This window comes from Theobroma cacao, chromosome 8 (genome assembly GCF_053813885.1).
Source record: "Theobroma cacao isolate CCN51 chromosome 8, ASM5381388v1, whole genome shotgun sequence".
Taxonomy (NCBI): Eukaryota; Viridiplantae; Streptophyta; class Magnoliopsida; order Malvales; family Malvaceae; genus Theobroma; species Theobroma cacao.
Window position 1 is genome coordinate 28210132 of NC_142646.1, and position 13084 is coordinate 28223215.

General features: G+C 32.8%; 1 protein-coding gene across 1 annotated transcript; it reads right to left on the bottom strand.

Annotated features, from left to right (window-relative positions):
* Positions 1–453: 453 nt before the first annotated feature.
* SEC15A (exocyst complex component sec15A) lies at positions 454–3416 on the bottom strand. The gene is made up of 2 exons (XM_007019953.3): positions 3248–3416; positions 454–2995 (listed from the first exon to the last, which is right to left on the bottom strand). Exon 2 carries the CDS (start codon positions 2970–2972, stop codon positions 603–605), a length of 2370 nt encoding a protein of 789 aa, XP_007020015.1. The 5' UTR covers positions 2973–2995; positions 3248–3416; the 3' UTR covers positions 454–602.
* Positions 3417–13084: the final 9668 nt, after the last annotated feature.

Here is a 13084-nt window from a genome sequence, read left to right on the forward strand (position 1 = left end):
CTTACTCTGATAATGTAATGGTCGTAGAGAGAATAATGCAAAAGAGGGGAAAAAAAGGGGGAGAGAATAGTTGCTATAATCCATGGCTGACAATTACCTAAACAACTGGAAAACAGGGCAGTAAGTTGTTCTCAATACCAAAAAATTCTGGAGATTATCATAACCTCTAGAAAGGTTAAATAGCTTGTTTGTTGGACAAAATTTTCAACCATTGAATATGTAGACCTAAATTCTTTATATAATACTAAAAAGATCAAGCAGAATTTAGTAGAAAAGATAATACTAAAAAAATGAATATGCCTGGTAGTGGTTGTCAAATGTCAAACATCATAAGCATGTAAAGAGATCCTAATTAAAGCTTACAGTAACCTCAACCTATGACAATGTATCATGCCAATTCCAGAAAAACTATTCTCCAGTAGGTTAACCAGAAGAAAAAAGAGTAACTCCATGTGAGAGGAATATAGAAACTTTATTATAATAATTTACGACCAAATGAACTAACAAACAATATCATTTAGAAAAAAGGGGGAACGAAAAAGAAATATGAAGATCAAAACACACATAACTGCTTCTAATGCAACCAAACTTTTGAATCCTTCTCAGTTGAAGTCCTTCAATCTTTTCTTCAGCACGTCCATTGATTTCTTCCGCGCATTTTGTTTTGTATTTCTGGTCGAAAGGCTCCCAAATATCCCGTCTGCTGAATCCTTGAATTTTTCACAAATGCTAGCCACTTTCTTATAATCCAATGCATTGTAGTTTTTCTCCCGTATTACAGGATTCATGAAATTCTCTGGCTGGCTGCTAGACAAAAGGTTTATCAACTGTCGGGCTTCTATCAAGCAACCTCTAAAACTACCTTCCTTATATATCTCACTTAAACCAGTGCTGTGAAACCTATCATCGGCAAAATTCTCTAACATCTTTAGATCATTGTTGATAACCATGACGGCATTAGCGTAGAACCTCTTGATACTATCACTGAGAAATGCTTCAACAATAGTATCGGAAATATGCTCAAGAGCCCCACTCCCAACTTTGTATAAAGCATCCAATGGTAGAATTTGCTGTGCTGTTGACAAAAGAGTGTCAAGGTATAAAATCACCTCATTCATATACTCACTGGTATTTTGGGATATCTCTTCAGAAGTCCAGTTTATATTTTCCGAAAGTGCCATGAACTCTTCTAACTTACCATTCACCAAATTCAGGAGAGCCAGATAAGCTGCATCTCTTGAAGTTTTCAAGACCACCTTGGCTGTCAGACTGGCCTGAGGCCTCTCGACTGATCGAACTGGAATCCCACAGAGTTGGGCAGCATGTCGCAGAAAAAAGTCACAAGCTCTTTCAAGAAATGATATATTTGCAGTAATCTGCATGGCTTGAGATACACCAATGCCTGCACTATGTACTGTAGTAAGTACAACTTCATTAAGTACATCAATCAAGAGCTTATCCAAATATTTTCTCACTACATCGTAAACATTAGAATTCACCCCATAAGACAAGTAGTCAACAGAGCCTTTGATGAATGATCGAACAATGCGACAGCAATCAGGCACCATAGAAGAGAATGGTGCAATATATGGAAAAGCTGGCATTATATCTGAAGCCTGAAGATGAAATATCAAAACATTATTCTCATAGTCAGTATCCTTCTTCATTACCATCTGCTCATAGGTATCATTGGAAAGAACATTAGCAATTTGCTGCCGGCACTCTTCAAGAAGAAGCTCGTGGTATTTGTCTCGGCTATTATCCAATACCTCAAGAACTGAACCCACTTCATACCCATACTGTCTAAGAGTTGCCCCAAGAAGAGTAATATAATCCTTCACCAAGAGAAGGTGCGTTGCAGAATCCATATGAGAAAATTGTTCTTCCAAAACTGATGCCAGTTTAGATACAGTTGTTTCCCACATTGTCTCAACCTGATCAGCAGACAACAGGCCTCCAGCTGTCCTTAGGACCCTATCTTCCACGATAAAGTAGCCTGCAATCTGAGCCAGATAAGTTTGATATGATTCAACAAATGGTTGCGCAGAAGATATTTGCAAGTCTGAATTGAGCTGTAATAACCGATTCTTGTAGTAATATTCACGAAATTGCTCTTGGATTCCAAGGCAGGCATGGATGTGATATGACCGATAAAGAGGTGTCAGATCAAACTTCAAAACAGAATCCTCATCAACTTCTTCAACATCTAATGAATATGCCAAATCTCCTAAGCCTGAAACGTTCTGTTCCTCGGCTTTTCTCTGCCGTTCCAGCATTTCCTCATCTCTCTGGCGTGCTGATGCAGCATGACCTATTGCTGTCTGCCCAATATCTTTGGCAGAACTCCTAATCTGAACCAGCCACTCATTAAAGTGTGTAGTCACTTTCTTCTCAATATGTGCTTTTATTATAGGAATATTCTTCCCTATCACTATCTTGATTGCATTTACAGGTATATTCTCCAAGTAGTTTCTCTCAATCAAATCCACGGTTTTCAACGCAGGGTAAAACTGGCCTTCTGAAATGTGATTGTTACATTTAGCGCAGAGCTCCAAGACTTCAATACAAATCTTTGACATCTTAATAGCTTCAGTCACATTTTTCTTAATCGAACAAGATTCAAGAAGCTCTTCAAGCTTCACCAAAAGAGCACTTCCAACCTCTTGCAACCTAAAATTATCACTTGCGAGATCACTTTTCAGCTCTTCAGCATCAACCAAGACGCCCCGAAGCTCATCAACGGCAAGAATGAATTCCTCATAGTGGGTCTTGCAGAGCTCCTCAATTTCCACTTCTTTCTTTTTAACAACATGCTTCAGCTGGTGAACAAGCGGCTCAGGCCTCCCCATTTCAAAGGCGTGTCTAACAAGTGGACTCAAATCATCCCCATTCCCAATCACAGTTGCAAGTACCAAGTCTTCCCCTGTATCCCCATTCTCTATAACCGTTCTCCTCTTGGGTTTCGAATCCATTGTTTAATAAAACCAAACAAACGCTGCAAAGCAAAAATATCCAAAAAAAAAAAAAAAACCCCATACAGAATCAGAAAACACAAAAGGTTTGGGTAGAGATCCTAAATACAAGCTGTAGCACTATGCCTTTTATGACGCAAAACATATACAATAAAGGAATCCAAAACTCAATCAGAAATTTAAGGCGAGTTTTAAGGAACATAAGCAAAATAACAAACATTTGTAAAGGAAACTAAATACCATATTAATGAAAACATAAGAATGTTCAATTGTACCTGCAAAAAGAAGGCGGGTGAGTGTCGGATCTGAGTTGGGTGAAGTTTAGATCGTTGGTGGGTCGTTATGGAAAGGTGGGTTTTGCTTCCCTTGTAATTCTCGTCAGATTAAAAGAGAGAGAATGGACAGGGAAAGAGAAATGGGTAATGGAAAATGGGAATCATCATCGTCGTCTCTTCTGTCTCTTTCTTCTTATTGTTTTCTCGATGATTCCTCGCTCCGCAATGACACCGGCTCCAATAAACACCAAAAAACCAAAGAATTTGAAAAATAATAGAGTCCGGCTCAGATAATACTACCAAACCAACATAATCAAAATGGACAAGAGCTACTAATGAAGACGTTTAGGCTCCATGATTAGAGCTATAAGCTCTAAGGGAGGATCGGATTGCCCGCCCAAATTTGTAGCACAAGCAATGTCGGGCTTGGGCTTAGGTTCAAGCCTGGCCCAGATTCCATCTAAAAGTAATATTCTATTAATAAATAATAACTTTTTTTTTAATTTCAAATTAGATGTTTAATTTTTTTTAATTTGTTCTAAAATTTTTTTTACTTTACTTGTTTTTCGGAATATTTATAAATTTTATTTTTTATGTGATTTTTTTTAAAATGTTAAATACATTAAAATTAAAAACTTTATTCTTAAATATTTAATTGATCGAAGAACATGAAATATTAATATAAATATTTTTAAATATTTTAATAATAAATGTTATATAATAAGTAAGCACGACTTAAACTTCGAGTTTGACTTTTGAAAATATGAATAAGATGAGGTTTGATCGAACTCGATCCATAGACACCTCTCAACCCTAATATGTATAAATATTCCATATGTGGAAGCATGGGAAAATAACTCTCTCAACAAGAAATCAAATTCTGCCATGGCAACAGGAAGATAAAAAGATGATGGTTGGTCGACAAAGACATCTAATTGGAATTTAGAACACAAAAGTGTTCTTAATTCTCGATACATGATTTAACTGATTAATTTTAATTGTCAAGATTCAATGCACTATCATCCCTTTCAACATAATGTTCTTGTAAACAAGGGAGAGACCTAATCATACTTTTATATAGTGAATTCTTACACAAATTTATACTTTTAAACCCACATATAACATTGGAATTCTAATACACTTTATTAAATCAAATTATGTACTATAATATTATCTCATTATTAAGACCAAATTAATTTAACTTAATTTGATGACATATTAAAGTCGAGGGACTCCGACGACGATGTCTTGGTAACTAGGGTAATTATAGTTTTCTATTCATAAATGTAATCTCATAATTATAGATATTACTATACGATAGAAAGAAAGAAAAATGAGGAAGTTTGCATGGAAAAGAAAAAGCTGAATTACAAATAAGCAAAAATGGAGACAGCTGATCGTTTATTATTACCACAGTAAACGACCCTTGGATTCATGATCATGATCATGTAATAGTTAAGAGTTTGAAGTGGGGAAAGGTATCTAAGAATTACAATGCTGGGCCAAGAACTTGGTAAGCCTTTGAAAAGCGAACTCATCACAGGGAAGGATGAGCCTGCTCTGGTTATTGAATCCATACTCTTCTGCAGCTTTGTCAAGCAACTGCTGGAAGATGGGGTTCTTCAGGAAAGATGTGGGAATCACAAACCTTGTCATTGTAGTACCCACATATACCACAAAATGCCCCTTTGGAGCTCTCCTGATCTTTCCTTCTTCAGCCTCTACTTTTTTTGGCATCGGGTCACTCAACAAGGTTGAAGTAAGTTGGGAATTTTAAGGGAATGCTCTAAGTATATATAGAGCTTGGGAGGCGTGCCTTTGCCTTCATTAATTACATATATATCGTGCAAGATAAGGCATGCATGCAGCAATGTAAAGAAGGCTTGGCAGAGGATTGATTGGCCTTAACGTGGACTACTGGGGTTGATCCTCACCTAACGTGCTTCCAAAGTGCAAATTGAAGTGAGAGAGACCCAATGGACAGCCAGGGTAGACGACAACGGATTTATTTTGGTGATTGTTTTCTTCCATTAATGTGGCTGGATGTGTTGTCTCTACAAGTTCCCCACCTAGCACAGAAAAGTGCTGTCGCAGACTTTAGCTAGCTGCATCTGCAACTACACATGGGGTTCCTGACGGCTCTGCGTGTAAAGAAACCCCTTCCATACCCACTATAATTTGTTCAACGTAGGCTCGAAACACAAACATCACTGACCTGATCTCCTTGTCCGCTTACTTAAAGAGCCAGACCTAGGGCTTAATATTGTACGGAATGGCATAAATTAGGATGACATGCAAGCTCAAGCTCTCACATTCTCTCTTTATTAATTTTCTTGATTTCCATGAAATCATATGTACAGGGTATACGGCATCTTCCACCTTTACACATTTAGGAGAGCGTGCCTCCCTTATCTCATGACAGACAAGGTCTGAAACAAACATGGAGAGCTAGCTAGTTGACCCCCTTTGATCTTGAGTGTGGTATTTGCATACCTCCATATCCATTCCCCCCCCGCCAACTGATGACAAAAACTTGCCATAAGCACTATGAGCTATCCCCAGCTAAATCATTGAGCCCCATGTCGGTTATTCTGGCTCCAGGTCGCCATCCAACTTTAGCATGGAGAGAGCAAAGTGTTGCATACATCGACCTCAAACTATTCTTCAAATTCCCGAAAGGCCTGAGGTTAACGCGACAGGGAATGGAGGCTTGGCGGAAGTGGAACTCACAACTAGCTGTAACCAGCTTTTCATTTCATCTGTTGTGATAATTTCATTCATCGATCCGAAGCTTTGGATACATATATACATTGTATTGATGAAAGAATTGAGCCAATTTGAATCTCGAGCAAGAATTATAAAATTTATTTTACCAAATAAAGTAATTTTATTTTAGAATTTTAAAATTCTCTCTACAAATAAAACCTTCACCTAAGCTAGACTTGTCCACGAGCCGGGTGGCTCATCAAGCTCAAAAGTTACCCAACTCGGGTCGAGCTTTAAGTGGGACTTTTTAAGTATAGACTTGATCCAACTCGAGATATTATTCTATTAATAAATATTTTGATGTTAAATATAATTTAAATAAGTATCCTAAATCAACTCAGACCTAATTTGTAGAGTTGTCAACTAGATCTAATCGAATGCATGAACACTTCTAAACCCAAACACAGCCTAAGTGTTTTCTCAAATTTTAGCACAGTTAATATGAAGGAAAGCATTAATAAAAATATTATAGTCCGGCCCAATATCGGTGACATCTAAATCATGCTTGGGCTTCTCATGTATGGGCAACCACATTTTCTTCATTAAGCTACAACTGCCCACTACTCCTTATCAAGTTTTTAATCTAAAACCTCTTTACCAAAAAAAAAATCTAAAACCTTTCAATTAAAAATTACAAATTATAATAGTTAAACAATACCCTAAACTTACATTATTTCATAGCAATGGTTAAATTCATTTTTCAATTTTCTAAATTATGTTGCACTGGCCAAATTTTTTTTTTTTTATAATTGAGGGAGAGAGATTCGAACCCTTTTCTTTAAGTAGGAAGATCATGCACCAACCAATGAGCCAAATGCTCTAATGGTTGCATTAGCCAAATTTGGATGTGAATATTTTCATATATTAAGGAGATGTGTATGTTACGGATTTTACGTCAGTAAGAGATGAAATGAGTTTTAAGTTTATAACTAACGATCTTCTTTTACTTAATAAGTATGTCTTGTGAGTTAGAAATATGAATCCGTGACAAGGTATGTTAAAGTATATCCAAATATTCATTGATGTGAGACTTTATGAGAAATATTAAGATCAAGGTAGGTCTTAAGTGAATCCCTTTCTCTATGAGTATAACAAGTGCATTGTACAATTAGATAGAATAAAATGTCACGACTCTTACATAATAAGAGATGAATGAGTTTTTGTTTTATAAATAAAGACTTTCTCCACCTAACAGACATATTTTTTGAATTGAAAATATGAGCACGTAATATATATATATATATATATATATATATATATATATATATATATATATATAAGATAAACTATTAAATCTTAGGTTAAGCATCCATGTCCACTGCTTAGGGAATGGCATTGGTCTCATGCTCAAAACCCACATCAGCCTTTCTTTTATTCTTTTTTGTGTACAAAATCATGCTTGAAGAGGACTTGTTAAAGGCAGGAAAAGAAATTGCAAAGTGGACTTCCTTTACGTGCTATTGATGCACCACGTCAAGGGGAACATTAACTCGCCAAACAGTGCAGAGCTGTTAAGCTTTGAACTCGAGATGCCCCTAGCTTTAGGGTTCCTCATGGACTACCAGTAGAAGAATTATTGCTTGGGAATAATACTCTTAGACTTATAAATATGTCAACAATGTAAGTAAATGCATCGCTAAACTTACTTTATTTCATAACAATGGTTAAATTCATTTTTCAATTTTCTAAATTATGTTGCAGTGGCCAAATTTGGATGAGAGTATTTTTGTATGTTAAGGAGGTGTACATGTTACGGATTTCACGTTCGTAAGAAGTAAAATGAGTCTCAAGTTTATAAATAACGATTTCCCTTCACTTAATAAATATGTCTCGTGAGTTAGAAATATGAATCCGTGACAAGATATATTAAAGTATATCTAAGTCTTCATTGATATGGGACTCTATGAGAAATATTAAGGTTAAAGTAGGTCTTAAGTGAGTCTTTTTCTCTGTGGGTATAATGACTATATTATACAATTAAATAGGATAGAATGTCACGAATCTTATATAGTAAGAGATGAATAAGTTTCTGTTTTACAAATAAAAACCTTCTCTACGTAACAGATATATCTTTTGAATTAAAAATATGAACACGTAATATGTATACATAAGATAAACTATTAAATCTTAGATTACATATAGTCATCTTCGATATTATTCCAAGTATAGCTTAGGGAATGCATTGGTCTCATGTTCAAAACCCACATAAGCTTTTTTTCTTTCTTCTTTTATGTGTACAAAAACATGCTTGAAGAGGACTTGCCAAAAGCAGGCAAGGAAATTGCAAAGTGGACTTCCTTTACGTACTATTGATGCACCATGTTAAGGGGAACATTAACTCGCCAAACAGTGCAGAGCTGAACGCTCTGAACTCGAGATGCCCCTAGCTTTAGGGTTCCTCATGAACTACCAATGCAAGAATTATTGCTTGGGAATAATCTCTTCGACTTATAAATGTGTCAACAATGAAAGTAAATGCGTGGCTAATAAAGGTACGGTCGTACGACTTAAATACACGACAGAAAATTGTAAGTAATAAAATGATCTTACTGTCACGATGTACAGAGATTCAATTTATTTTAGCTTCAATAATTAATACACGTTTCCCACCTACCCAAACCCTGTTGCCTTTCCTGAGGTTAAGGGCAAAAATGGTGTGAAGTGGGAGGTGAAGTCTTTCTTATCCCAAATCTTTGTATCAAATCATTATGACTCACACCATTGCATGATGCATCAAGCAAGGTTTTCTCATTTTCCATTTTTTATGGGTTTAAAGCAATATGAATTAAATGTTATTTTTCTTATTAACTGAAGTCATATAGAAAATTAAAAAATTAAATCCCTTTCTACTTAATTTGACTAATTAATTAGCATTATTTATAATTGAAAAGACCGGAAGTTACAATAGTGAATTGAAATTAACGGTGACACGATGTTTGTTTGGTAAAACCAACAGTAGTGATGTATTAAGATGATAAAATGGTCATTAAAAACATTAAAGATATGTTATGCAATTTTTATAATATATTAGACATTTACAAAGTTAATAAAATAATTTTTTATTTCACATAATTAATTATGTAATGCTTTCCATTCATTTAGTTCTCTGTTTACTAAACAAATTGTTTATGTATCTTATAGTTATTTTTTAATTATTTATTTACTTATTTCTATATTTCTTTTTACAATTATTTATATTTATATGCTTATATATTTGTTTTGTGATTTATTTATTTATTTATCACATTAAACAAATAATGAAAAATATGAAATAAAAATATTACAATGGTCGGTCAACAATTATGGCTGTGCAATTGTCACCCAGGCAGGAGTGGCATGCTCATTGGTGGTGTGGCCAAATTGCATTCTAATAATGTTGGTGCCCAGACGGGCTTGAATAGCTAGTAAAGACTTTAATTGTAGTATAATTATGTTTCATCTTAATTTAAAAAATTTAAATAAATTTTTACTCTTTTAATGTGTTTAATTAATTAAATTATTATATTTTTATTTATTTTAAATCAAATAAATTTTTATAATTAACGATTGACTAATTGATATTAATTTAAAAAATTAATTGTCATTTTTTATTCACATGGTATCTACGTAAAAAGTGTAAATGCCGTGTGAGTTATCATGTCATATTACTATCCATTATAATATGCTATTGACATCACATGACATAAAATTATAAATGACGACTAAAAATTTATTTGATTTAAAATAAAAGTATAAGATTAGACATAATAAAAGAATTCTCATGAATAGTTTAAGAATTTTTGTAAGCATTATTCATAAAGACTTTTCTCATTCTTAAAAGAGGAATAAAAGTAGCTAAAAGACCCCATTTAAAAAAGGGCAAACTATTCAATATCTTCCTATCCAAACTATTCAATATATTCCTATCCACTAAGTCTAATCACAAAATTTTATGGTCTAAAATGTGAACCCCAAAATAAAATGGAAATTCCAAGACATAGATCCCAAAGCAAAGGTATTCAATTGGGTTTTCCTTTTTCTAAAGTCTTTAGACATGCTTAGTGGAAGACTTAATTTGCTTCGAAATGGATAAGAACTCCACTTCATTAATTTGTTGACATTTCATATTGAGAAGACTAGACTTACTCAATTCCCTATAACTAATAATGGATATAAGCATATTATATATTCATATGAATATTTTTCATTTGACAATTTCATGCCTTCACTAACAAGTTTGTAATATAAATTTTGGTCAAAATGGGTCTGAATTATATACTTTAACAAAGTCTGTAATTTTGTTAAGTATGGAAAAAGTGTAATTAAACCTTCAAACAGTTATATTTTTTAAGTTTTCACTACATAAAAAAGATATTGTAGATACTTCCTATCTGTCTTCATCACAAGAACCTCTTAATAGATATGTTGGGAAATAAATTTAAAAGGAAAAAAAAAGGGTAATGCTATATAGTGAAAAGAAAACAAAAAGAAATCAAAATTAAAAGTGAGGAGAGAAATAATTGCATAAATCTATTATGTTAACTTAAAATGTAATTTATTTCTTTCGTTCTATTTTATTTGTCTATTTTTTTTATTGGACATCTAATATTCTTATTCATATTTTAAAATTATCTTAAATGGAGAATCAATTTTTATAAAAGAATTTTAAAATTTTAATATAATAAAATCAAAATTATTTTTCTTAAAATGCGTAAAAATCAAATAAAAACAAATATATTTAACACGAACGGAGTATCTATTTAAGCTTAAATGGATCGTACTTATTTCGGGCTATTTACTATTTTTCCAAAAGTAAAACAACATTTTATTTAATGTTGATTTGAGCTCTTTAATTTTTGTTTTTATGATAAAAACTCTCAATATAATTCCAATCTCAACCTCAAAGAAGGACAATCGACTCTGTTACATATGAAAAAGAAAGGAATTAGGCAACAAACACATGGCATCTACCTGTAGAAATGTTTTGCATGTGGATAGACAAGACTCCCGACAAGTTGAAGATATAAGGTAGGGCCTGGAGGAGAGAGTTTCATCCATAGAAGTAAGTTTAACAATATTCTCCAAAAGAGTAGACACAGTCTTGTTGTCAATAATGTTGACCTGAGAAGTAAATCAAATGTTTAGTTAGCTTGGGAGAGATAGTATCCACAGTACTAGAGGGGAACTCAAGTCCAAAGAAATAATTAACAGAACCATGATCCTTCATCTCAAATTACTGATTAAGAAACTGTGGTAATTCTGCAATACAAGATGTATCCATCGCGAGTGATGATATATTATCCACATAGAGATGAAGAAGAACAATGCATATGTCAAACCAAATGCAAAATCATGAAGGCTAGAAATAGAACCTAACTGAGCAATAATGGAACTGAATTTTGCAAACCAAGCTCTCAATGCTTGCTTCAAATTGTATAAAGTTTGTTAAAACTTACAGACTTTATAATGAGGTTGAGAGTTATTAGGTAGAGGCAACATGTACACTTTTTCTTTTAAATCACCGTTAAGAAAAGCATTCTTGACTTTCATTTGAAGAAGTGTTGAATGTTCGGCAACAACAATGACTGCAAATGAAAGTTAAACGAGCTACAAGAGCAAAAGTTTCTTCATAATCTATCTCGTACTTTTAAAAATAACACTTGACCATTAAGCGAACTTTATAATATTCAACAAATCTATTTGAGTAATTTTTGGTTTTATAGACCCTTTTAGAACCAATGAGTGTCTTACTAGTACGGAGGTCCAGTAAACCCCTAGTATGAGTTTTCTCAAAAACCCGAAGCTTGTCATCCATAGTTTGCTCATAGTTTTCTCAAAAATCCATTTATTTTTATTTTATTTATGATCAAACATTGAAATAAAAGCAACTATTGTTGGTTTCCTAATTCTTTATTTTTTATTAAATGGAGTATGATAATATATCCTATGGGGGTGAACTAAAACTAACTCACAAAATCTCTTGTGCTTCACAGCCAAGATTTAGTTTCAATTTTATTAATAATTGAGAAAATTATTATAAACAATGAATCTCCTAGATACTCAACCACAGTTTGTCTCTATTTACCCAATTGTGTCACTGAGATCATCATCAACTTATTTCTATATTTCATAGTTGAATTCTTTAATGTACAATAAGGCTTTGATAATTCCAGATTATAAGGGATTCCCTGCATTTATCTACCTCCTCGTGATACGTTTTTGTCTTACCCGTTTTTCTTTTTTTGTGTTTGTCTTTTTGTGTATGCCAATAACATTAAAATCATGTTAATTACTATAATATTATATATCATGATATTACTTTATCTAAATTTAATTATTAGTCAATAATAGAATTCAAAATTCAATACAAGTGATTAACCAAAAAACACATAATATCTAAAAAACGTCTAAATTTTTCAATAAAATTTAAATAAATTTTTATTTTTTGTTATATTTAATTAAATCTTTCAATTTTATTTTGAGATAAATAAGTTTTTATTATTAACGGTTAGTTGACTATTGTTAATCAAAACGTCAATTATTAATTTATAGCATGTTGATATGATATAGTGAATAGTAACGTGACATGTTAATATAGCATAATGATATGACAATGTGGTATTTTTACCAATTATGTTAACATCTTATAACGTTTTGACTAATTATAGCATTATAAAAAAATAGGTTTTTATCGATAGAATTAAGTCCATTGATAAAATTTCGTCAATGAATATTGACTGTAATTAGTCATTCGTTAACAATAAAGATTTATTTAATTTGAAATAAAAACATATGAGTTGGATTAAACGTAATAAAAAATAAATATTTATTTAAAATTTTTAAAAATATTATTTAAAAAAATCGCAAGACCAATGACCCAATTTTATCCTTTAATAACTATTTGTCAGATTTGTTTATACAGATTGCCAATTAAATATTTTGCACATTTTTCATGCAGCTGAAAAGGCAAAAAACAAAGTGATTGCCGCAGATAAACCCAACAACCTCGGTCCCCACGTTGAAAGCCATTTTTTTTTTCTGTTCACGTGGTTATGAATTACATATCTGACACAATATTTGCAGTGACCACAC

What these genes read in the sequence shown, in the direction of transcription:
- SEC15A (XM_007019953.3), bottom strand. Translation starts at nt 2,972, where the DNA reads ATGGATTCGAAACCCAAGAGGAGAACGGTTATAGAGAATGGGGATACA.